Raw genomic sequence first — 27265 nt, forward strand, 5'->3', positions numbered from 1 at the left:
GGGATACAGAGGGAGAAGAGCAGGTCAGAGGGTGAGAACGAGAAGGACACATGTGGAAGGAACAGCACGCGGTTCAGCATGGTGAAGCCCTGTGTGTGGAGTGGGGCTGAGGCCTGGATTGTGGGGTGGTGCTGTTTATGTGAGGAACCTACCTAAGGGGATGGGACCTAAGGGGATTTGCCACAGGCTTGTGGAGAAGTTGCACTGAGTTTGGAATATCCAAGAAGCAGTTAGACATACGGTTCAGAGTGGGATGCTCAGACACTGATATTTGATCAAAGAGAGCAATAAATTGTTTTTCTGTATTTGATTTACATGTTGGACTTTATTTCTCTCTTAAACTCAGTTTCTCCTTCTCGGTGTAGGTATCTTGGAGACCGTCTGGGATAAGCACAGCGTTACGGCCGCCACCCCGCCACCATCCCCGACCTCAGGAGAAAGTGGTATGCCCCCCCTTTCCACACACACACACACACACGCACGCGCGCGCGGTTCCCCTTTGAAGTGTAGTCCAGGGTCCCAGCAGCATAGCACTTGCTCATTTACCCGATGCCAATTCTTCCTTAATCTGTTTTGCCTATGTCTTCTGAGTAGCTAACTTTCTTAGTTCCTCATAAGTGCTCATGCTTTCTGATAGAGTATTTTGAGCAACATAGCTTGTTTCTTCCTTACCCACTGGGAAGGTGGCACCTGTCATCCACTTCCTGCTGACCCTCCTGCTGTGTTTTTCCCTTTTTCTCAGTTTTCAATGCTGAGATTGGTCTGAGCCTGTGGACTTGGCTGGTTTGCTTTGTGGTTATGCAGGCGTGACTTGAGGGTGGGTGGCAGCCTGCGGGAGGGCGCAGGGGAACGTGGATGCTTTTTTCTTGGGCTCAGGGAGAAGTCCTGTTGGCCTGGACACATGGAAAACCAGTGTGTAGTAATGAGCTTTGCCTTTACATCAGTCCAGAATAATCTGATAAAGCACGGGCGGTCAAATTAAATACTTTACTGCTTGCGAATTATTGTCTGCCGTTACATTAATATCTGTTTCGGAAGTCAGAGTGCAGTTCACCTAAAAATGGCTACTTTTAAGGATGATCGGAAAGGGGAAATTGGTCTGAGCAGGAACTTTTAGTTTCTAAATGCTTCAGTTTACACTCACTGATCACACATGCTTTTTAAGTAGAGCACGTCCTGTGAATTGGCACACACTTCCTCTACTGTAAAGGCTGATGTGGTGCATGAGAAATATCTCCACATCTTTCTCCTTTACCCCAAGGAAACAGGCTGTTGAAATCAGACATCTCTCAGCTCAAACTGTTTCAGGTAGCCTGTCGGTAATGTGTGGAAATGGATATTCAGTTGCTGGAGAATTGAACATCTGTGAAGTTTTGGGGGCTGCTCATAGTATACTTATTCATTCCAAATTCCACTTAACCAAACTTGGAATACAAACTACTCGAGTCATTTGTGATTACTTCTTGGATTGAAAGCTATTACAGAGGTCCAGAGTATATTAAAAGCCCACAGAAAATTGAACTTTGTTCTTGGTAGCAAACCTTTATTTTCAAGGTGGATATTCAGAGGTGACTTAGCAGATTTATATTGTGCAATATTTGAACGATTAAAGAAAAATTTGCAAGTGATGTAGAGATTGATTTTTATGAGTGTACTCCTTGGAATTTCCTGCAGCTTGGCTGATCTTAAATGTGTCATTTTATTTAAATAAGAGTTTGCAATTATTGGTTTTGTTTTGTTTTTGAATTTGATTTGTTTTGAACTAGTTGAACAGTAAGTTAGCATCCAGTTTAAGTTGGCAGCAGTTGACTCAGTAAAAGGTGCTTTTCTGGGATGATTTTCCACTACCCAAAGATGTGTGTTTTAGTGGCTTCGTTCAGGTCTGTGTTCTGAACTAATAACTCAGTTTATGCTTTGATAGATGTATTTTCCTGGAGGACAGGTTGGGGAACATCAGATAATACAAATAAAAAATGTATGCTTGCTCTTTTACACGTCATCTAGGTTTTGATTATGAGGTTAGGTGAAATAAAATATGAATTAATTTGACATTTCCACATACATAAAACCCAAAACTACGTGGCATGCTTCTTGAGAATTGCCTCTTAGACACTCGTCAAAACTTTGGAAGCCTTGAATTTTAGTATTTGAGAAAAGCAAAATAAGTAGAGACGGGGGTTGGGAGGTAGGACTGGGGAGTTAAGTAAACTTTTAAGCTGGTAATGCTTCCTCTTTAAAAAACAGAATTGCATGTTCACTTGTTAACGCCTTTTTCTCTCTGACAGTTATGAGTGAAGTCATGAGATCTTGCTTCACTATTTAGGCAGCACTGATGATTTAATTGTTTCTTTTTTTTTTTTTAAAGATTTTATTGGGGAGTTGGGGGAGAGGAACAGCACTGGGGAATTGGGGGAAGGGGAACAGACAAGTTGCTGTCCTTTTGTTCTTCAGTCTAGTTGTGGAGGACATAGTTTCAATGGCCAATGTTAGTATTATTGCGCTCTTCCTGGATAAGGCAGATTGGTCGCCGGCCTCTGGACGGCCGCTCACAGCAGCTCTTGGCAGCTCACACAGGCTGCTGGCCACTCAACGGCAGCTTATGGCAGCCCACTGCAGCAGGGGCTGCAGCCTACGCCGTCGCCGGCGACTCACGGCAGCCCAGCTCCAGGTGGAGCTGTTATTCACCATCTTAGCTGTAGACGGCAGTGTCACTGGCCCCCATGTGGGATCCGAACCAGGGCCCTGCTGCTCGGAGCTGGCGTCCCCAAGCCAGCCGTTAACCAACGCGCCCCTCGGCCGGCCCTAATCGTTTCTTTTGATGCTTTTATGCTCAATGGCTTTTGTGAACTTAACACACCAAGTTAAGCAGCAAAACTTCTAGAAAATTGTCTAGCTTTCTTGACCATAAGCTTAGTTTTATGGAAGAAGTTCATTCTGAGAAACCGTAGGGCCCCGTGAGTAACCGAGGAATTCCTACACACCGCCCTTCAGCAGCCCCTGCTGGGCTCTCATTTCCCTGCCCGAATCCCTGGGCAGCTCCCGGCAGACAGGCCTGGGGGCCTTGGTCTCCTTTCTCAGCCTCTGTCTTGTTTGTGTTCTATCTGATCTCTTTCAAAGAACAAAGCCCAGGGACTAGTTCCTGCAACAACTACTGTAACAGTCCTTCGGTACAGAAAAAGTCTTCAAGGGATTGTGTGGTTTCTGTCTCAGACTAGTTCCTCAAATTGTTGCCTTATCTCTCCTAAACACCCCTCACCAGGCCAGCGTCCTGTGAAGGAGATGATGGTTTTATGTCTCGTTTACAAACAAGGAACCTGGGGCTCATGGGGAGTCCGTAAGTCGCCAGAGGCCCCATTCCCAGTAAGGGGTGGACCAGGGATGCGACCCCATCATCCTGGTTAGGTGCCCTGTCCTAAGTTGTCCTAAGTGGGCTCTCCTGGTCACTGTCACCACTTCTGGCCTCCTCCTTGTCCTGCTTTGGAGTCCTGGCTCTGCCTCACTGTGTACCTTCTCTGACCATTGATGTCCTCAGCTGTCCTCTGAGAATGAAATGAGGGAAGATGTGGCTGTGTCCCCTGCCTGCTGTGGCTGTTGCTGTTGTCTGCACGTGCGCAGCCTCAGCCCTCTTAGTCTCCTCTGGTCTTCATTTTGCTCAGACAAATGGACAAAATGAAATTCTGCATATAAATAAATGCTGCAATTCTGAGTTAACTGTAATTGTTTTACAGTAAAATTTTCTCGTCCATCCGGCGTGTCGTTTCAGATACAGATCTGTGCGTGCAGTGGTGATGGAAGATTTTCAGGGTGCAGACAGCTTGGATGGATTGAGAACAATTTATACCTTCCGGTTTTTTTCTTAGACTCTTTCCAAATTACATATCTTTGTGCACTTGCAAGTGTTTTCCCATATTGCTTTATAAGCTACTTAGAGAAAGGTGGGACTTGGGAGGGTCACTCACAGCTCCTAGGATCTTGCTTTCTCCCCCTGTGGGCACGTTGAATAGTTTCCCCCATTTTACTGCACTGAGGCTGCAGTTAAGTCAGTGCTTCTCACCTGGGGCGACTGCGCCTGCAGAGCGTCTGGCGATGCGGAGGGGTTCCTTCGGTTACAGCAACTGGAGGAGAGAGTGCTACTGGCATCGGACGAGTGAAGGCAGGGGTGCTGCTATATACCCTTAAGCGCCCAGAACAACAGGGATTATTACCCAGCCCCAAATGCTGAGGCTGGGGTACTCGGAGTCAGTAAATGTAGAACCCAATAGAAAACAGAAAATTTCAATAATTCAAAAAAGAAAAAGAACCAAGGGGATCTTTGCACGAAAGCTCATTATAGGTGTTGCAACCACACGTCTGAGTTGCTCCCAGGTCAGTAATGCCCCAGAGTTGCCCCACACCTCTTGGGGCATGGGGTGCATGTTGCTGCCAGGGCCCGGCCCAGGTCAGGGAGCATGACTTCACCCACTCACAGGTGCCCTCTGACCCAGGTAGCTGGTTAAAGCTCGCTCAGGATTTGCATTGGAAATGCCACAGCATGAAACAGAGTCCGTCGTGTGGTGATCGCTTCCACTTTGATTAAAATACAGTTTTTGAAAAACTCTTTTGTAATCTACGATAATACCTCGAAACATTTAAAGTAGAGTAAAGTCACCTTTATTGAGAAACAGTGTTAAAAGATTCCTGTTTTGAGGAAAAAACTCATAGGTCATCCTGTCCAGCTCAGTAATTTTTACCTTTGCCTGATCCCGTCCGGTCTTTGTCCTTCTGTTTTTCTGTAGTTGAGGTCACAGTGTCCACGTGCCATTTTACATGTGATGTTAGATCATCCAGCTTTTCCTCGATTTGCACCTGAACTTTCCTACTGATTTTTTTTCCTGGTTACGTACTCTCTTCAGATGACCCGCCTTCTGGGTGGAGCGTAGGCTTTGGGGTTTGTTTCAGCTCCCCTCTGACCAGCTGCGGAATAAGGGGGACGCCTTGTCCTTCTGTGTCAGTTACTCTGACCGGCTGTAAACACAGCTCTGAGGTAGTACCCACCTCAGAGCTGTGAGCATTAGGTCAGCATATGTGTGTGAAGCGCTCAGTGCAGCGCCTGGCACACGGTAACAGCATGGCGTTACTGTCGACATTGTTCTCCTTCAACATTCCCATCCTGCGAAAACTCTTCTCAGCCAAGCAGTGGGGACTTCTCTGGTTTTTGTTTTTAAAGCCAGAGTTTATTTCTATTTAAAAATGTTCAAGAGGCTTTTAAAAAGGTCCATGGGCCCAAAGATGTCTGGTTTTAATATAAGATTATACTGAGGTGGTGTCTGTTGGTTCCTCCATTGCTAAAGCCTCAGCGTGATCCTGGGTAAGCATACACCCCACGAATGCTAGTTGGCTGGGGGAGGTTTCTTCTGACTCCTCCATCTTTCCTAAGTGGCCACCAGCCCACGGATGATGAACAAAGTCATACCAGAAATAGTCAGTGTCACTGAAAGAGAAAGTGGTATGACTCACATGGAAAGCCACCACAGCGATTCCAAAAATCAGAAGCATCAGTCCAGTGCAAACAAACCGAAACGTTTGCAGATCCTACTGGAATGTACGTCTCCCTTTATATTTTGTAGCCAGGTTCTCTGACTGTCATCTCGGGTAGCTGAGGTCGTGAGTCTCATCGGGTGTTACACACACCTCTTTCACAACAGAAACCAGCAAACATGCTTCCAGATAAAATGCCAAGGGACAGCTTTTAATCTGTTTCTAACAATGGAAATTAACTTCTGTATTATTAATAATAAGTCACAAAATCCTCATTTTAATGGCTGAGGAGATTGAGGCTGAGAAAGGTTAACAAATTTGTTCAGATTCATCCAACTTTAGTGGAAGGCAACAGTTCTCAGTAGGTCTGGGGACCCCTAGTGGTCCCCCAAACCCTTTCAGGGGTCCCAAAGGTCAAATAGGTGTTTATAAAAATACTAAGACATTGTTTGTCACTTTTAATCTCATTCTCTCATGAGTATACCGAATAGCAGTTAATTTTGAAGACATGACTACGCATCACATTTTAACATTACATTAAAGAATAGTTACTGTTAGGTGGAAAAACCACTAAAACACTTTTTCTGTCAGTTGTATATCTAGGCGAAGCTGGGTTTTCTTCATATGCTTCAATGAAAATAATATTGCAACAGCTTGAATGCAGAAACTGATGAGAGAATCAATCTACCTTTTAATTTTAAGCCAGACATTAAAGAGATGTCCAGAAATGTAAAAACTGTGCTACTCTTCTCACTAATTTGGGGGAAGCAAATCATAGCCTTTTCATTGAAAATAAGTTATTTATGCTAATATGTAATAGGTTTATTGTTGTTAAATGAATTAAATTGAAAACTTCTCAGTTTTAATTTCGAATATGACAAATACCAATAGAAATAACCTGCATAAACAAAAGCTCTTTGTCATCTTCAGTAATTTTTTAGAACATTAAAGGGGTTCTGAGACCCAAACATTTGAGAACTGTTAAGGTACAAAATAAAATAAAAATTTACCCAGTGTTCAACCGTACAAAAATGACATCATTCCAGTTATCTCTCTATACACAGATACAGATAAGAGAGATAAAACTGAATGAAAAGACAAAATGGCATTGTATCGTAGTTTTATTTTTATTTTATTTATTATTTATTTTTTATTTTTTTTTAATATTTTTATTGGGGAATTGGGGGGTTGGGAACAGTGCTGGGGAATTGGGGGAAGGGGAACAGACAAGTTGCTGTTGTTTTGTTCTTCAGTCTAGTTGTGGAGGACGTTGCTTCACTGGCCCAAGTTGGCACCATCATTGCGCCCTTCCCGGGCGAGGCAGATCAGTCGCCGGCTTCTGGACGGCCACTCACTGCGGCTGCTAGCTGCTCACGCTGGCTGCTGGCTGCTCATGCTGGCTGCTGGCTACACACAGTAGCCCATGGCAACCCACTGCCACAGGGGCTGCAGCCTACGCCGTCGCCGGCGACTCACGGCAGCCCAGCTCCAGGTTGAGCTGTTGTTCAGCATCTTAGCTGTGGAGGGCAGTGTCACTGGCCCTCAGATGTGGGATCTGAACTGGGGCCCTCTGGCATCCCAAGCCAGTTCTTAACCATTGCTCCACTCGGCTGGCCCATCGTAGTTTTATTTTTAATAAAAATAAATTTTTGTTTTACTTGGATTTAACAAAAGGAATTAAATGGAAGGAATTGCTGACCTTGAGATGCTTTTCCCACAAAGAATATTAGTTTGTAAAAGGAGCCTCTAAGGTTAAGAAAAAAAGGTTATGAAAACCAATTTCTTGCTACATATTTGAATTTTAGAACGTATATTTAGAGACTTCTTGCTGGTGAAGATGAGACAGTGCATTACTGACCTGGAAGTCCTATGTTTGTTTGGTCTCGATTCTATATTCAATGCTTGCATCAGTCCCTTTCCATAGCTTCTCCATTCCTTAATTTTTTACTTTTATGTATTGCTTTATTTGCATGGTTTCATTGTTCAGTATCCTCCTTAGGAAGAATTTGTGAGCAATGTTATTTGAGTGTTTGCACATTTGAGGAAATGCCACCTTTACACTCACAGGAGAGCTTTGGGTTAAGTCAGTTTTGCCCTGGAACTTGGAGAGGCTGCATTACTGTTTCTGGCTTGGAGGGGTCTGAAATCGGCGTTTTCTCCACTGTATTTGTGCTTTTCTGCCTACATTTCTTCCTTATTCTTTATCATTTTTTGAGTAAGTCCTTTTATTTTGTATAGTCACATCTTTACTTCAGGGAAATTTTCTCCTTGTTAGTTTTGAATATTTTTCGTGTTTTGTCTTTTCTGAAATCATTTTTTAGGCCCCCCCCACCCCACCATTTCATTCTACATGATTTCCTTGTCCAGTGCTTCTCAAAAACTAAGCAAGCTTAAGAATCACCCAGAGAGCTTGTAAAATGCAGATTCCTGGCCCTGCCTCTCCTGGGTCCACTTTAGTAGGTGTTGGGGGACGGGGTCTGATAATCTGTGTTTCTGACAAGCCCACGGTGGTGCCTGTAGCGCAGGCCCACACACCTCACCTTGTCTAGCCCAGCAATTAGTTCTCAAATTTTTGGTCTCTGGGCCCCTTTACTCTTTTTTTAAAAAACTCGAGATGTAATTGGCATATAACACGGTGTTAGTTGTAGATGTGGAACATAATGATTTGATTGATATATGTGTATACTGTGAAATGATCACCACAATAAGCTTAGTTAACATCCGTCACCACACAAAGTTACAAATTTTTTTCTCTTGAGATGAGAACTTTTAAGATCTGCTCTCTTAGCAGCTTTCAGATATATTGTTAACTGTATTCACCGTGCTAGAGGTGCCATCCCCAGGACTTACTTTGCTTGTAGCTGGAAGTTGGTACCTTTGGACCTCCGTCACCCATTTTGCCCACCCTCACCCAGGACTCTTAAATAAAAATCATTGAGGTCTTCAAAGACTTTTGTGGGTTATATCTATTGATATTAAAACCAAGAAAATTTATAAATATTTATTCATTTAAAAATAACTGTGATGAACTCATTATATATAAGCATATTTTAGTGAAAAATAACTGTTTTCCAAAGCAAATAAAAGCATTTACTGAGAAGAGCGACATTATTTTACGTCTTTGCAAATCTCTAATAGGTGGCTTAATGAAAGCTTTTTGCTTTCTCTCGTTGGATAGCACATGTCATGTAGCCTCTGGAAAGCTCTATTGTACACTTGTGAGACAGTAAAAGTGAGAAAGGAAAATAGCATTATATCATTCTTTTAAAAAATAGTTTTGAATTTGTGAACTCCTGAAGAGTCTTGGACCAAAGTGTGAGAACTGCTACTTAACAGTAGCAGTGGGTTTGTCAGAGGTCTGATGGTGCGGATCTTAGAAGCCCTTTGTGTTTCCAGGTGACTTACTGAGTAACCTGCTGCAGAGCCCTAGTTCAGCCAAACTGCTGAGTCAGCCCATCCCCATCCTCGATGCGGACAGTGAGTATGTCTGTTCCCTGGCCCTGGAGTGCCTGGCCCACCTCTTCAGTTGGATTCCTCTGTCTGCCAGCATCACCCCGTCCCTCCTCACCACCATCTTCCACTTTGCGCGCTTTGGCTGTGACATCCGGGCCAGAAAGATGACGTCAGTGAATGGCAGCAGCCAGAACTGTGTGTTGGGTCAGGAGCGCGGCCGGCTCGGGGTCCTGGCCATGTCCTGCATCAATGAACTCATGTCCAAGAACTGCGTGCCTATGGAATTCGAGGAGTACCTGCTGCGGATGTTTCAGCAGACTTTCTACCTCCTGCAGAAAATCACCAAGGATAACAATGCCCACACGGTGAAGAGCAGGCTAGAAGAGCTCGATGAGAGGTAATGAAAACAGGCGTGGCACTGGCTGTGCCCTGAGAAAGGGCCAGGGCCAGGTATCGGGGGGCTGCATGGCGTCTGTAACCCTCTTTGGTTTCAGAATGTGGGCTTCTGATGAGGATGGAAAGGTAGGTGTGTACAGTAAGTCCCAGCTTAGCTGGAAGGGCTCGGGTGGTGAGGGGAAATGAGGTGAGTCTGCACAGTGACTGTGAATTGTGTAGGTTTGTTGTCTCTCCCCCTCCCCCCGACCTGCTGTCCCCCCCTTCCCCCCTCACTATTTGCCTGCAGGTCTGATGTGGTGCAGGAGCTGAGACTCTGCTCATGCGTAGCCAAGACCAGGAGAGGAGGTCGCTGAGGTACAGGAGTTACAGTCACCCTTTCTCACTTGGTGTGGCTTGTCAGTTGTTACTATTTGACTTTCCCCAAGTGAACATCAGGCAGCCTATGGGAATGTCATTGCTGTTGTAAGTTTTACACAGATGGCAAGTTTGCATCAGAAGAAAGGAGCGAGTGTTAACGTGGGCACAGGTTAATTAGTGTGGCGCACACCTGCGTCTTTGTCATTGTCCTTTTGAGTGGATCCTAAAGCCACCTAGCCTTTCTTTCTGAAGTGCTCTAGATGATGACTCCCATCACAGTGCCCGAGGCACCTGGTCTCGTTATTTTCCTCGCAGATGATGTCAGTTACCTGGGTTACAACCTTCATTCATATGATGCTACTGCGGGGTAAAAATGAGAGAAAATTGGAAACTTACATTAACAACATCACGTTGACTGCAAATTTCCAAGCAGATAAATTGTATTGAATTCATAAATGTGTATAGATTGCCTGGCAGCCAACGTTAGTATTTTAATAAATTTTCCTGGGCTTGTTTTTGTTATTAAGCTATATAGAGTGAAGTCATTTCCTTTTCCTTAGAGTAAATTGCAGAATGTAAAATCAAGTGCCTAAAGATAAGATAGTTTTGGTGCCTTTTAAATTTAGCAATTTTAATAAGTTTCTAAGGTTAAAAATATTGGTATATAAGATGATGTTGGTTTGCTTCATTATAAACAAGCTCTGTGTAAAATTTTCTCTGTATGGTCACAAAAGAACTCATAATTCAGTGTGGTAATGTGTTTTCTTTTTCATTATTGGGTAATAGCTTCCTCTATGAATTCAAAAGCAGCAGTATTCAAACACAAAAAAATTTATATTCTTTCTACTTTGGTTAAGAAAGGTTGTATTTTTGTATGTTTAAAAAAAACCTCGCTGCTTGTACCGATCATCAGATATCAGCTGTTTTGACTTTTACTTGGAGCATAATGTGTGTTACGGCTTACCTTTGGGTGGTATAGAAACGTCATGGGTTATCTCTGTACTGACTGTGTTACGTGTAACTTTTGTGCTCTTGGTTTTATATTTTAATCCTATGCTTCCTATTGCCCCGTGAAAGCTGAGAGGTGCCTGGGAGCAGAAAGGTGACATAAACAGTATACTGTGTGCTTGCTTCCTGCCTCTCGGGTCCCTTACCACTAATTCTAAGCAGCTAAGGCCACCCTCGGTTGTTTAGGAGCTTCCTAACCAGGCCCTTGGCTTCTCCTCTCCTCCTCCACTGCCTTTTTCCTAACTTTCTACTGCTCATTAGCACCTGTACCAGAAGGTGGGCAAGGGAAAGAAAATGAGGTGAAATAAACCTGTAGTTTTAGCTCCTGAACGGCCTTGTTGGTGTTCTTTCCAAAATTGGGTTGGAGATGAAAATAAAATTGAGATTGTGCGACATTTTACCCTCGACTTCTCTGTGTTCTTTTATGGGTGGGAGGGAGTTGAGTGCATCTCTAAAGAGCAGCGACTAGTTGGCGACTCTGCAAATCCATGGGAAAATGTGATGTAACAAGCTGAGCCTCGTAACTGTCAGCGATGGAGGGCATCAGAGAGAAGTCCCTTTGTACTTTTCGAGCTCTGAAAACGGTTGATTTCAGTGCCTTACTGGGTTTCAAGGATTTGGCTGGCCCCATGATCCTTATCAAACATGTTAATGGTTTTTTTTGTTTTTAAGCTGCAAATAAGTTTACACATGTGTGGAGGTCAGGCTGACGGGTTGGCCCCCGTCAGCGCCATCGGTCCCAGGAGCCATGGGACATTTTATTTATGGGCCAGTTCAGCTCCTCTGAGTCGCAGCCTTCCTCTCTCCCTTCATTATTTCATATATCTGTGCTTTCAAAAATAGTTTTTTGCAGTTACGAGTTTCAGAATTGGTTTTAGCCATTATTTAATTTTTGGCTAAGGCCTGTATGTTTTTGCTTTTTTTTGTTTGGTTTCAAATGTGATTTATGGAGATATGTCCATCTCATTTTCTATCACCTTTTGGTATTTAGGGGCTTCAAATGACAGTGTCTGAAATGTGAGAGTGGTGATGTGCTGTGTATTTAATAGCCAAAAATCTCTTATCCTTGGGCTGTGACCCACACTTATTTTTCTGAATACAAACGAATTGGGGATTCACTGTGCTGTGAAAAGTAAGCGCCCTGGATTGGGAGTGGATGGTGGTCCCGTTCGGCCAGGAGCTGGCCGAGTGACCTTGGACCGGTCACTTTCCCGCTCTGGGCCTCGCCTGTAAAATGAAGCATCGATAAATTGTCCTGAGGCTTGTCTAGCTCCAACAGCTTTCCTCCCTGATATTTGAAATCACTTTGGAGTGGATTGGGATGTGTGGTGTTTAATTAACGGACAAGCCTGATCATCTTACAGGGACACCATCCATGTCTTTTGGACAGCCTGGTTTGGTTCTTGTGTTTTTAACCCCATGCATTTTAATGTTTTGGCCTCCTAGCCAAGAAAGCCAGCCTCCCAGACTGGCCACATTGAAATGACACGCGTGATCTGCTCCCCGACTTTTTGGCACCGTTCCCCTTCACTTTCATTGGGTCATAACACTAATGAGATAGGAAGTCTGAGCGCACTAGCTTTATAAGATGCCTTCATGTGTGGTGTCTGAGGATTAAAGTTGCTTTTCTGCTATGTTTCAGGTGGTAAAGGAATGAAGGGTTGCCTGACCTGTAGGTAATTGTTGCAGGCCTTTATATTTTTCACTGAAAATGTAAATCTGTACTGACAGCAATTTGGATTGAATTTGAGTTCCCTCCCAAGGCAGTAGCCTGGCTTCTCATAGTCGCCTTTGTCTCTCTGTCTCTTTAGCTACATCGAGAAGTTCACGGACTTCCTGCGGCTCTTCGTGAGCGTTCACCTGCGGAGGATTGAGTCCTACTCCCAGTTTCCCGTGGTGGAGTTTTTGACGCTTTTGTTCAAATACACATTTCACCAGGTAAAGCACAGAACGGCCAAGCACTTCCTCCCCAAGCAGGCTCTCTTGTTAGCTTCAGGAGGAAGAATTACAGTAATGCCTTGGTTTGTGAGCATAATTCGTTCCGGAACCAAACTACCAGTACTCATATTGCAAGACATCGCTCGTTTACTACGTTAAAATGTACTAAAAATGTTTGCTCGTCTTGTGGAACACTCACAAACCACGTTACTCGCAATCCAAGGTTTTACTGTACTTTGTTTCCCAGATATTTATGTAGTGTGTACTGTGTGAAGATTGACACATTTAACCTTCAAAACAGCCTTGCGAGGTAGGTGGCATTGTCATCATCACTGTTGTCTCCATTTTACAGACAAAGAAACTGAGGCCCAGAGAGTAACTTGCTCAGGGTTGTACAGTTGGTAACCAGTGGGGCCAGGATTTGAACCCATGGAGTCTGTGCTCTTATTTACTGTTATGTTGGAGAAGCAAAACAGAGGAGAAGTCTGAACTGAGGCTTCTAGTTCTGTAACTGTCACTGGAACTTCCCAGAAGGAGGTTAGAGCGAAGCTGTCAGAGCTGAGTTTCGGTGGATCCAGGATTTTCCCCCATTCACCAAATAGCTTTGGAACTCCTGTTATATCCCAGGAGCCGGGCATCTAACCCTCAAAGTCCTTGCCGCCACTGAGTCTACACTCTAGGGAATCCAAAAAGTAAATCTGAATACAGGTTCATTTTTAAAATGGGTCTGAGACTACATTTCCTGGCTACGCCAGTCGAGTGCCAGCCACCACTACCCATCTGATGTCCACGTGGCATATTCATTGCTTTTTCTGCTTATTCTGCTTCATTTCATCTCCTGGACATCCTGGAGTTTGCAGAGTACGAAGTGGAGACAGGACACGGCCGTTTTGTTGTCTGAGGGTGGCCCTGTCAGTGGTCCTGACTGAGTGGCAGCTGTCTGGCTCCAGGGCTGCTCTGCGGACTGTGAGCTTGGAATCTGCCCGTTCTCTGAGTAACAGGCTTCTGTCTCAGAATCAGTCTGGGCACAGAGCTCCCACATCATGCCACCACCTAATGTTAGGTACCCTTTGGGCAAACTCAGTACATGCCCTTGTGAACTGGATTTCCTTATGGATCAGAAATGGGAGGAAAACTGACCCCAAAAGACGATGGTATTATTTCTTTCCAGTCTGATCCTGCCACCAGTTACGTGCCTCAGTGAAGCAATCAGAAATAAAACCAAAGAGTTCTTGCAGGTTCATGAATTTGAGTGGATGTGTAAGGGGCTGGGGGACCACAAGTCGAAACTGAATGTGTATGAGAAGGACTAGGTGTTGGAGAGCTTAACGCTTGGGTTTTGCGTAAAATAGAATCTCCAGGCTCTGAAACTGGTCATTACAGTGGCCCGGCACTAGGACCCTGCAGACACTTCCTCCTCTCTCCTTCCTCTGTCCTTACCAGCACCAGGTTAAAGTTTGCTGTTAGCCTGTTGCACACCGACTTGTGCAGACGAGATAATGCCCAAGGGTCAGAATTTACAAGCTCAATGTCAGTCTGTTCCATAGTAAGGTGGCAAGTGTCACTTTCCTACTGTTCAGATGTGTCCATCTGGCACCTTTGGAGCCACCGAAACTTATTTTTGATTTTCTGATGGTTTGCAGTGGAAAGAGCATTAGCTGGGGATAAAGGGGCCTGCTCCTCCCCTGACCTTGAGTAAATCTTGTCTCTGGACCTCACTTCCTTTCTCTGTAAAATAGATTTGAAGTGGATGATGTGTAAGAGCCCTCCCTCCTCAGCACAGTCTCCGATTTAAGCTAGGTGTTCGCTGGGCTTATTTGTAACCCAGTATGTCCTGCGTAGTATCTCCCTAATGATGTTTTCCATGGAACCCTTGTCCTGTGAGGCTCAATGGGGTCCGATTGTGAACACTCACCATAAGACACCAGTTGTGGTTACTGGGGCTCCCAGGGCATCTTGGCTTATAGTTGTAACTTTCTGGTGGAAGTAAACCAGTGGGTGTGTTTCTCAGGAGTGTTTGCGTTAAGTAATTGTATTGTCTGGGTTTCTTTTGCACCCCAGCCTACTCATGAAGGTTACTTCTCTTGCTTGGATATCTGGACGCTCTTTCTGGACTATCTGACAAGTAAAATTAAAAGTCGTCTGGGAGACAAGGAAGCAGTTCTCAACAGGTAAACCCCAGAAACACTGATAACTGGAAATAAGACACCTTTGTCCATTTTTCTTATGGCCTAAAGGGGCTGCCGTGCAGCCAGACCCGTTAGAGAAACTGAGTCCCGTAGGCTGTTTAGTTAGTAATGCCATTGAGTATTTTCTTCTCCTTTTTTCCTCTTAAATATCTCATTTTCTGAAAATGTTTTTTTTTTTTTTTTTTTTTGCTTTCTGACTAAAAAAGTAATATGTAAACTTTTTAAGGTGTGTTAATGTTTTTGTGTTGTTTTCTTTTAATGGCACTATGTTAGAGATACAAACTGAAGTATTTTTTGGGGTGAAATGATGTGACAGTTGGGATTAGCTTTAAAGTAACCCACTGGGGACAGGGGAAGTGTTTGGCCACGTGTTGATAATTGATGTTGAACTTGGTTGATAGGAACTTGGGTTCCATTGTCTTCTTCATTTTTTTGTATGTGTTTGAACATTTCCTAAATAAATAAGTACTTGCCATGAGAAAGGTATTTATTTTAGAAACCAGGAAAAGATAGAAAAAAATAAAAAAAGATAAATTGACCATAATCCCACAATCTGAGATGTCTTTTGTACTTCTTATTGTATTTTTTAAAAACAGAAATGGAGAAATGCTTTTTCCCCATGTTTCTCAAGCCCATTTTTCTTGCTTACAAGCAGAAAGTATGTTTCCTGTACACTGTGGTCATTATTTCATTATTCAGAAATGAAATAATGAGCTGGTGTATCTAGAACCCTTGGCACATTATGAGTGCTCAGTACGTGGACCGATCCTTTAAAACCCTTTCCGTTGCTGAGGTTTTACGAGTTTTCAAAAATTCTAAGCAGAATATGTGCACTCCAAATTTAAACATTTGCACTTTTTTCTCCTAACATCATTTTTGTGATTGCAAAAGAGCTTCCAAGTTGCTATGGTGCCGGGTCCAATGTGGCTATGGTAGTATATCATGTATCAGAAACCTTATTACACAACAGTAGATCCTGTTTTTGGTGAATTTGCCAGCTGTAAGTAATTATGTTTTTGAATGATATTCTTCAAAGAAAAAGTAATTCCACCAAATTGTTTTTCTTGGATGCCTGACAGTTGCATCCTTTGGTCCGGGGACTGTGCCTGATTTTGCTGTATTTAGTGGTAGATATTCTTTCATATCTCTCAGGCTGTTGGAAAAATAAACTAGGGAAATGAGTAATAATGAAAATGCTTTTTAAAGCACAGTACGGTTGTGCTTTAGGTGTGGAGAACGTGGTTCCATTGATCAAAGTACAGTAACATATTATTACTTTCAAATACACACTTATTCAGATTAGTGTACCAACCAGTAGAAGGAGCAGCGGTGTAGAGCTTAAATTCTTTTTCTGCTTCATGGTTGCAGTGTAACTTTTGGTCAGGTTAGATGCTGACCACATTTCCTCTTGCAACATGAGCATACTAATTAATAGCTCTGTTGGAGGATGGTTAGGATTCAGGAAAATCATGTATGTAAGATACTTGGGACATCTAGCACGTGTCAGCACTCAGCAAATGGTCATAGAGATGACCCCACAGTGATAATAGCTAACGGATGAAGATGTTGCCATTGGGCTGCGGTGGTGACTATGGAGTTCAGTGACAAGCGCCCCTGGACAGCCTAAAGGCCTTTAGTCCTCCTGCAGATGTGGACCTGTCTGCCCAGGCACTGTCATCTGATACAGGCTGATAGCACAGCTGTTGTGGTTCTGGCTGCCTGCTGTAACCCCTAGGGATTTTTCTCAGTGATCATTTGATCATCATCCTAAATGAGGCTTTCTAATTTTTCATGATTTTTTTTTTAAACATAACACTTATAACACTTTTATGCCTTTAATGAAACAGAAAGACCCAAACCCAGAACCTTCAAAGCTGGTCTGTGGTTTATGCTGTTAAAGAGGAACCATCATCTGGGGACCTGCCTGTAGATATTGTATGTTTTATCTGTCACCTCTTACATGCTATACTGATACAAGGGTGTGCTCAAAGTTTTTAAATGAAAATTTTGAAAGTTTGACAGCCATCGCTCTAGGTTATAAAAGACCCTGATATTATCAGAGTATGTAGTTTCGGAGAAGCAGCTGATAAAGAGCACTGGCTGCTGGTAATTCCCACGTTCATTTTAACTAGGAGCTTATAAACGTGATCAGATGTTTTTCAGCTGATAAAATGTATCTGCAAGAAGTTGGTGCTTTTGGAATCACACCTGTGGCGTGAGCCAGACTTTCAGAAACAACCGCTCTTGCAGGAAGTAGTCAAGAATGTTTTCTTGTCTTCAATGGGAAACATAGGTGTGGTTAAGTCACAGAGGCAGTGCTGAGTTCCTGTCCCTTGTGGTTTAAAGGTTTTCATCATTCATCACAACAACAAAGTGGTGGGCATGGTAGGCCACAAATTTAGAAGCACAAATTGTACCTGGATTTCTTTTCAGTCTTCAGAGCTTGGAAATTGGAGCTCTGCATGCCCCTTGCTCAGTGAGGACTGAGGACACTTAAGAGTTTCTTGATCAGAGCTGATGGGGGCACTTGAGAGAGCCTGAGTCCCAGTGTTAAGGGAATAAAGGCTCTATAACGTACCCCGCTGAACGGAGCTGCTGATGGGGCTCCTGAGCCAGATTCGCCATTTTCAGGTGGTGTGGAGAGACCTGAATTTCAGCCTCCTTTTTCTCTTTTGTAGTTTGGGGATGGTTGTACCTGTACAAGTTGTTGAGAAAATTAAATGAACCAATGTGTGTAAAGTACTTGGTGTGATCAAACAATACAGTGAATGTTTAAATAAATAAAAAATTGTTATAGTAAAAGACACATTGCCATTAATCCCCTTCAAAATATCCCCCCTTGCTTTGAACATACTTATCCCATCATTCTTGCCACTTTCTGAAGCAGTTCTGGAAGTCCTCTTTCATGAGTGTCTTTAGTTGCGCTGTTGTGGCTGCCTCGATGTCCTGAATCATTTTGACTTTGGGGAAGAGCCAGAAGTCGCACGGTGCCAGATCTGGTGAATAAGGTGGATGAGGACACACTGTAACATTTTGTTTGACAGAAACTGCTGTGCCAGAAGTGATGTGTGACATGGAACCTTTCCATTGTGATCACAAAATACAGTGAATGCTGCTGCAGAGTGCCATCCAATGGAAAGGCAGGGATCTTCAATACGGGAAGCAGCGCATCGAACCTTAGTAACAGTGTGTGACAAGGTTCAACTTGTTCAGTGCAGGGCCGGCCGAGTGGCGCGATGGTTAAGAACTCGCTTGGGATGCCAGAGGGCCCCGGTTCGGATCCCACGTATGAGGGCCAGTGACACTGCCCTCCACAGCTAAGATGCTGAACAACAGCTCAACCTGGAGCTGGGCTGCCGTGAGTCGCCGGTGAGTCGCCGGCGACGGCGTAGGCTGCAGCCCCCTTGGCAGTGGGTTGCCATGGGCTACCGTGTGTAGCCAGCAGCCAGCGTGAGCGGCCAGCAGCCGCAGTGAGCGGCCATCCAGAAGCCGGCGACTGATCTGCTTCACCAGGGAAGAGCGCAATGACGGTGCCAGCTTGGGCCAGGAAGCAACGTCCTCCACAACTAGATTGAAGAACAAAAATGACAGCAACTTGTATGTTCCCCTTCCCCCAGTTCCTCAGCACTGTTCCCATCCCCCCAATTCCCCAATAAAAATCTTTAAAAAAAAAAAAAATCTTGTTCAGTGCAGTCAGTCAGGTGTGAGCTCTGGTTAAGAGAAGGTGTGTTTTAAAGTGTGCCATCAATCATCCTCCATCATGACAACGTTCCGTGTCACACACATCACTTCTGGTATATGGCAATTTCTGTCAAATAACAACATTACGGTGTGTCCTCATCCACTTTATTCACCAAATCTGGCACCATGCGATTTCTGGCTCTTCCCCAAAGTCAAAATGATTCAGGACATCAAGGCAGCCACAACAGTGCAACTAAAGACCTCACTAAAGAGGACTTCCAGAACTGCTTCAGAAAGTGGCAAGAACGATGGGATAAGTGTGTGCGAAGCGAGGACGAGTATTTTGGGGGTGATTAATGGCACTATGTCTTTCACTGTAATGAATTTTCTTTATTTAAACATTCGCTGTGATGTTTGATCATACCCTGTACCTTGGCTGACAGTAAGTGCTTGGTAAATAAGTGTTGGTTCTCTTCCCTTTTCTCTCTCTCCTTCCCTTCTCTTTGTGCTTGTTGAGGTGGAGGGAGCCACCTATGTCCAAACTTATTTTTACAGGAAGATGAGGCAACCTGAAGTGAGTTAAGCAACTTGAAGTTACTGAGCCATAGCCTGGGAACCCCTTTGTCTTGAGAATACGGGCAGGTGTTGGCCACAGACCAGCCAGGGGTTCCGGGAGACATTAGACTGGACTGTAAACAAATGGGGGTGAACGTGAGAAAAAACGCTGCCCATCTTTTCCTAGTGAGTTTTCTGCTTAATAATGAGGAAGTGCCATTATGACGCTTGACATTTTGATACAACTAATAAGAGGTGTTAACTAGGTTCATAATGGGGCTCTAGCAGCTTTCTAGCTCCTGCTATGAGAAGTTTGTTCCACTGACTGCCCCAGAGAGCTAGTGAATGGGCCTTAGTTATTTCTTATAGAGTTGAAAAAGCTATCCAAGATCACGCTTCAGTCCTTAGTAGTTATCCTACTTGGAATTTTGTCTGTTTGTTGCCCAAGTTGTTTATTTCTTGTTCATTTGTTCATTCATTCATCGTGTATGTACTGAGCACCTACTATGTAGTTGCCTTTACACATACACTTTTATTTAACTCTCAGAAGAATTTGGGGTAGTTTTGGAATCACCTCTGTGACTTGATCCATACAGGCCTATAGGTCTATCTCCGTTGTATATTGAACCATTTAATGCTATAAATTTTCCTCTAAGTGGTGCTTTAGCTTCATCCATCAAATTTCAATATGTTCCATTTTGCTCTTCATTGTCCAATATATTTGTAAATTTCTCTTGAGATTTCCTCTTGGTTTACTTTCCAAATATTTGGAGACTTTTCCATATATCTTGCTATTATTGTTTTCTAGTTGATATTGATCTATAAACACAGTTTCATTTCACCTCTTTTCAATTTGTTATGGTTCATTTTATGACCTGGTCTTCTTGGTGATTGTTCATCATGCACTTGAAAAGAGTGTGTATTCTACTGTTGTTGGCTGGAGTGTTCTGTGAATCTGTGAGGTCAGGCTGGTCGATCGAATTCTACATGTTATCTTTGTCTTGCTTGTGCCATCAGTTACCAAGAGAAGTGAACGCTCCATGTCTCTTTTCAATTCTGTCAGTTTTTGCTTTATTTATTTTGAGACTCTGTTAGTTGCACACAAATTTAATTTTCCTTTTCAGTGTATCTATTGAGTGTTTGACTAGATCTCATTAGATGATTTTTTTTTTTAGTGGTTGCTCTGGGTATTATATATACTTTGCACATTTTTTGATTACTTCAATGTAATGTGGAAACCTTATCACCATGTAGGTCCTTTACGCTCCCTTCTTTATATTGAGGTTGCTGTATGTTTTACATCTATATACACTGAAAACCCCATCAGACAATGTTCGGTGTTTGCTTTCACCCATCATTCATATTTTAAAGATCTTAACAGGAGAGAAGTAGTTTATTGTATTTACCCAGACATTTGCCAGGTCCCTTACTGTACCTTCATACTTGAAGTTCAGGTTTCTTTCTCATTATCATTTACCTTCTGGATTTGCTTGGTTTGCCATAATGAAATACCGCAGGCTGGGAGGCTAAACAACAGAAATCTATTTTCCCATAGTTCTGGAGGTTGGAAGTCCAAGATCAAGGTGCTGGTAGGTGCAGTTCTGGTGAGGACCCTCTCGGCTTGCCGGTGCTGCCTTCTCTCTGTGTCTTCCCATGGCCTGTCTTCTGTGCATGCCCAGGACAGAGCGGGCAAGCCCACACACACCCTCGTGTCCCTTCATCTAGGGCACTAATCCTGTTGGATTAAGGCTCCTATCCTGATGACCCCACGTAACTTTTAGTCCCTTTTTAGAGGCCTTTTCCACAAATACAGTCATACTGGGGGTTCAGGCTTCAGCATAGGGATTTTGAGTGGACACAGCCCAGCGCATAACACCCTTCCATCTGCAGATGCTCATGGAGGGCGGTTATAATCACTGCTTTCAAAGTGTCTGGTAATTCCAGCGTCAGTGCCATCTTGAGTTGGCATCTGTCAATTGTCTTTCCCTTGATAAATGGTCAGTGTCTTCTCGGTTCTTTGTGTGTTGACTCATATTTTGGATCCTTTTACCTGTTTGCTCTACCAGTCTTAGACATGGTTTCCGTCTCCACAATCCCCTATGGTCAAAGACGAATGCTGAGTTTACAGCCATCACGCCCACAATTCAGGCAGCAGGAATGAGAAGGGGGAGAAGTTTGACCAAAGAAGCTTTCCCGAAGGCCCCACCCAGTGACTTCTATTAATCTGTCCTTGACCACACCCCTCTCTGCAAATGCGACTGGAAATGTAGTCTTGCAGATGGCCCCAACGCCCAGTGTTCTCTTATGAAGAAGGAAAGAATGGGTATTGGGTAGGCCACCAGCGTCTGCCACATCCACCTACTTCCCAACCTTCACCAAACACCGGGAGCTTAGTTACCTAAGTGTGCTTTAGCCTGCTTCCTACTTGGCTTCAATTTTCTAAGTGATGTGGGTTTTTTTGCAGCCATAGTTACCAATTGCCAGTAAGGATTTTAGGTCTAATTTAGGAGTACCCTTTGCATACAAAGTCTTTAAATTGCCTTTTAGCTCTATAAGACAGTTTACAGGTGACAGATTTTTCTGTCCTCTAGTTTGAAGTGGATTTTCTTTCCTAGCAAAATTGTGAGGCTGTTTTGGTTCATCATAGCAAATTATAGCATGAAACTTCTGTAATGTTAGGAATTTATGTCTTGAACAAATGGCAGATATAGGCTCCAGGCTCAAGTGTTTGATCTTACCTCTCTCTGAAGCGTACCCAAGTGGGACTTTGATTCTCTTGGGAATTTTTCCCTGCAGATAATTGCCTGTTTTATTAGTGATTTTCCTGCCATCATTCCTTTTTGGGCCATGCTCAGTTGCCAATCTGGTCTAGGTTAAGTCTAGTCATTTACAAAGACTGAGGGAGGTATTGTTGGGGGAAGGGTGGGCAGCGTTTTTGTCCCTAGTGAAGAAAGAGCCCTTCTGCCACCAAACTCTGAAATATGACCATTCAGGAGGATTTTTTAAGTTGTCTTTAGACGGTCTCTATACGGTCTCATCACATGAGCTGAAACTCTTAGATGAGATGGACTACATTTGATCTTGGCATTGGATACCTTTTAGCTTTGGTTATCTTGCTATCCTAACACTCACCTGAATAGATTAGGTGGTTTATTAGAGTTCCTGTCATGAAAACAAAGCACACTTAATTATTTTAGGAATTCCATGTAGAAAATGGATTAAACTGGCTTTAGAGGACTGGAAAAGCAATAGGGGAGCACTGAGATAACAGATGAGAGCTGCCGGAGATAGCTCCACCCCCAGGGCTAAGAGGTTAGGTTTATTAAAAGGATCACAAAACACCACTTACCTCTTACAGTTGTTAAAAGGATTGAATCATTCACTTAATTGATATTTAAATATAGTACCTGTACTCCCCAAGACAACCACTGAGAAAATAACTAAAAAAATATATGGTAAAAGAAATGGCAAGGGAATTAAGATGGTATACTAGAAAATACAATAGAAGGCGGTAGTGGGGAAATTGAGGACCAAAAGATATCACAGAAGAGCAAAATGGCAGAAGTCCTTCCTTAGCAGTAATTACATGAAATGTAAAGGATTGACTTCTCTAGCTAAAAAGCAGAGGTTGGCAGGATGGATGAAAAAACATGGTCCAATTCCATGTTGTCTCCAAGCTTTGGTTTCAAAGACATAACTAGGTTGAAAGTAAAAGGCTAGAAAAAGATATTCCCTGCACACAAGAACAGAAAGAGATCCAGGGAAGCTATACAGACAAAACAGACTTTAAGACAACAATTACTACCAGAGACAAAGGAGGACGTTATATGATGAGAAAAGGGTCAGCCTGTTTGGAAGGTGCCTGTACCATAGTTAAATGAAGAAGGACCCCTGCTGCTGTTCACTGTCACACACTTGTGCCACCCCTTGAACTAAGTGTAGCTCAGATGTCGCTTGTGTGTGATAATCTCACACACACACACACACACACACACACACTATCCTCTTCATAGCGCAGGGGCCTTTGCAGACCGAGGCTCGATGCCTGCTTTCACCTGACCTTGAATTTCTCCCGCCACCTAGGTACGAAGACGCCCTCGTCCTTCTGCTCACAGAGGTGTTGAATCGAATCCAGTTCAGATACAACCAGGCCCAGCTGGAGGAATTGGACGACGAGACTCTGGACGATGATGTAAGGGGACCCCCCTCCCTAACCGGGGACCACCACCATGCTCTGGAGACTCGGAGCCTGTCAGCCCCTGCTTAGGAGTCTGTTTAAGCCAGAGTCGTCTTAGGAGGGCTTGAGTTGCGCATTTGAAACTTACATCCTACCCGTATCTTTGGGTTTGTTCACTGTAAAGACAGTTTCACAGGCATTTTTACCTGTGTGGTTGAGAGGTGTAAGCACATATGTACACGGACAGGTGGTTTAGTGAGAACTCTGTCCCACCCGTTTCCCTGCCTTGCACCCACACCTGGCTGCTGCTGGTGGAAATACGCACGTGATAAGGTTAGAGTGAAAGGAAGTTTCTTTCAAGCGTATTTTGTAAACTGATAGCTCTTCAAATCAACCTTGAATTTATTGATGCTGGTGTGCTCCTCATCGATGAGGACCAGCTCCTGTGTTCTTTTCCTTAACCCATGCACTTTTACATGTTCAAGTCACTGGTGTGGCTTTCAAAGTAACAGTGACTGTGGCATCATGAAGACCTTGAGGGCGGCCATGTTTGGGTTAGAAGGAGCCCAGAGCTTGGAACCAGGTGTCCTGGGTGCAAATCTGCAGCCTTGGGCACGAAGGAGATCGAGGTGTGATCATGGAAGTCTCTGAACCTTAGTTTCTCATCTCCCAGGAGAGGGTGACGTGTGTGTGTGTGGACAATTACATGAGGGTAACACACGAGGAAGGACTGGCCACATGCTTGGTGCATAGTAGGTGCTTGGTGAACTCGCTTCACTTCTTGTGAACTGTGTGATTTAGGCCGGTGCTTCTCGCACTTTCGCGTGGATGAGACTCGCTGGGAGTGGAGGATGGGGGTGGGGACACAGCATTTGCATCTCTGACAAGCCCGTCACCTGGCGCAGCTCCCACCGAGGTCGTCAGTGACACAGGAACGGAGTAACGGACCGTCTCAGAGGGCAGGGAGTGACCAGCCCCTGTAGTGGTGGGGCTGACGTGCAGGTGATGCGAGCATTTCCCACGTGGCTTTTTATCTGTCTTCCTGTGACTGTAGGGGATAAAGTCGGTTCATTCTACGTGGATCATTTGCTTTCTTAGGAAAAAGTTTTTAATGACAGTAATTAATTAATTGGATTTAAAAGATATATTTTAGCTTGGCCTTTTTCAAGTACCAGATCACCCGGTCCCATCGTTAGCCATTTCGTCCAACTGTTACGTTGGAGAGTGGACTTAAGCTGAGGACAGGTGGGCAGAGAAGATGACAAGACTCTGCCCATTAGGAGAGCTGACCCTTCCCTGTCCCCCTGCAGCAGCAGACAGAGTGGCAGCGGTACTTACGCCAGAGCCTGGAGGTGGTGGCCCGAGTGATGGAGCTCCTGCCCACACACGCCTTCTCAACCCTGGTGAGTCGCCATTTGGGGGACGGGAGCCTCACATGTTCCCTGTGCACACAGCGCGAGGAGGAAGGCTTCCTTGTCACTGGTGTTACCAAAACGTGTACGCTAATTACCAGTCCCGACCCTTCCATTTAGCAAACGCTAACATTTTCCCCAAATATTTTAAGTCACTTTTTGGAAGCCCTGTTTTTCTCTGCTCAGCTCTGGGTGTAATGTGAGTTTTCCTACTGCCTTCATCGGTGGCTTGACAGTGGCCAGGCCGTCGAGGGTTTACTTACACGAACCACATGGCCGATCAGTGAGCTGGGGGGAAGCTCATCCCTGGCAGGTGGCCAGCACTTTCTGCCTGGGTCTTTGGCGGCGTTTCTAGTCACAGGACCGATTCCGTTCCCTCGGTGGTGCTTGTTGTGCGAGGGGATTTCGTTAAGCCATCGCTTCTTCAAAAGCAAGTTAACTTAGGGGGCAGCCTCGCACTGTACAGCCCAGCTGTATTGGTTCTCTCATGGAAAGGGCCATTCTATTCTGTCATCTGCCTTTCTTATGGACCTGTCATATTAAAGTTTTATCTCAATGGCGAAATTAGCAGTTTAGAGAGTGTTGAGTTAGCAGTTTAGAAAGAGAAGCTGCTGCTCTGGTCATGAAGGGCCTGTCACTAAATGAGTGAGGGAAGCTGACTTCCATATAGCCCGTCGTCTTCTCACTCGGCCTGCACTTTAATAAGGGCATGTGTGCATTGCTCTCGAAGGTCGGATCTCCCTTGGACTTGAATTTGAAGGGAGATAGGCCTGTCTCAGAACTCTGAAAGGTATAGATCGTTTGGGGGATGGGTGGTCCCTTTGGGAACATAATAGGCCTACTTAGCATCCACTGCTTAAAAAAGAAAAAGTATCAAACTGACATTTTCTTTCTTAGTCCAAATATTGGGTTGTCAGAAAAGTCATGACACATTTTTGCAAAGAAAAACAGAAAAAATATGTCATGACTTTTCCGACAACCCAATATTAAGTGGTGGTTTCGGTTGTAAAACTTGGTGGTGGGATATTGCAGGGAGCCACCTCTTAGGTAACCGGAGGACCTGTATCCTGCCTCGCCCCCCCAGGGACTTGTACTGTTTTAATCGAAAAATGCTGTTAAAACTCGCATTTATGATTTTGTTTTTTAATCTTTGCTGCTTTGTTTTCAGTTCCCAGTTCTTCAGGACAATTTGGACGTTTATCTGGGGTTACAGCAGTTTATCGTTACGTCAGGGTCAGGTAACTGGTTTTTATTGTCTAATTTAACCAACATTCACACAGATTGACTAACATGTAATTACTGCTTTCTTTGCCATCAGAACATGGTTTCTCCTCTGTCACCTCCTGCTCTGCCTTTCCCTGCTTCTAAACAGAAAAAAGAAAAAGTGATAGAAAGGAGCATGGGGGAGGTCAGAGATGAGGTGACAGTGTATTCCAGAGGTGTTTCCGTGAGAGAGAGAGGGAGGGAGAGAGAGAGAGAGAGAGAGAGAGAGAGGGAGAGAGGGAGGGAGAGAGGAGAGAGAGAGAAAATCAGGAGCAGAGGTGGGGCTTTTTATAACCCTGGCCGTTGGAACATGTCCTGACGTCCTCCAAACCTTAGGGTGTGCTGGGGAAATGACCTGGGGCTCAGCTGTGACGGGCTTTTTCTCGTCTGGGCTTCAGAGTCCAGGAGGACGGAGGGGCAACCCCAGAGCAGGACGGCCGGGATTGAGTGCCCAGAGCTCAGGGATGTTAGCATTCCTCCTGGAAACGGCCGTGGGCGGCTCTACCCGGAGCTGGCTGGGAAGGCTCTGGGCTGCGTGTACCCGGTTCACCTACTTGGGGTTTAGGGGTAGCACTTGTATGTTTATTGCTAGTAATAATAACAATAACAACAACAACCTCCATTTGTAAAACATTCATGACATGCCAAACATTGCATTATTTATTTGCCCTGTTATCTTATTTCATTCTCTTAACTGTTCTATGAGGTGTAAGCATTAACACTAGTTACCCCTATTTTATAAAAGAGGAAATCAGAGATGCTCAGAGATGTTAATTTACTTAGAGTCATGGAACTCGTTAGTGCTAGTCCAAAGATGGTATGATGGGGAATGACAGAAAGCTGAAGTAACTAAAACCTGACATGCACCATGCCAGCTGAAAACAGCAGACACTCACGAGTGTGCTTTCCGACACACCGTGTGCCCCAGCCCCGTCCCCCACAGGCATTTTACTCACTCGCCGCCTCCAGTGCTCCCCTTGTAGGAGTTATGCGTGGCCCTGGCCTGCTGTCCCCATGCTGTGTGACTGGCACCCAGCTGACCAAGGTGCAGCCCGGCTCCTGGTCACTTTGCTTTGCATGGCGCAGCCTCCCTGGAAGGCTCCTTCTGAGACTGTCCTTCTGGGTGGCCTGTGACGGCTTCTTTCCATGACTACAGGAGCTTCTAAATAACCACCTGGGCTCCAGGAATCTGATGAGACTTGGCTTGGCCTGAGGATAGGCCCTGGTGTTGGAGATCCGGCAAGCACAACATCTACAGAACTTTAAAAAGCCCACTTTGCAATGCAGACGGGCCTGTAAAGTATGTCGTCAGCATGAAT

At 44.4% G+C, this 27265-nt stretch overlaps 1 protein-coding gene across 1 annotated transcript in view; it reads left to right on the plus strand.

The window, feature by feature from the left end:
• The window catches only part of XPO6 (exportin 6), a 108119-nt gene that overhangs the window by 49306 nt on the left and 31548 nt on the right, over nt 1–27265 (plus strand). The window contains exons 6-12 of the mRNA XM_019648687.1: nt 366–443; nt 8914–9367; nt 12543–12669; nt 14731–14840; nt 23178–23286; nt 24582–24674; nt 25852–25921. Coding sequence (XP_019504232.1) covers nt 366–443; nt 8914–9367; nt 12543–12669; nt 14731–14840; nt 23178–23286; nt 24582–24674; nt 25852–25921 — 1041 coding nt within the window. The remainder of the gene's footprint in view (nt 1–365; nt 444–8913; nt 9368–12542; nt 12670–14730; nt 14841–23177; nt 23287–24581; nt 24675–25851; nt 25922–27265) is intronic.

The sequence above is a fragment of the Hipposideros armiger genome, unplaced genomic scaffold, assembly GCF_001890085.2.
Source record: "Hipposideros armiger isolate ML-2016 unplaced genomic scaffold, ASM189008v1 scaffold_126, whole genome shotgun sequence".
Lineage (NCBI taxonomy): Eukaryota > Metazoa > Chordata > Mammalia > Chiroptera > Hipposideridae > Hipposideros > Hipposideros armiger.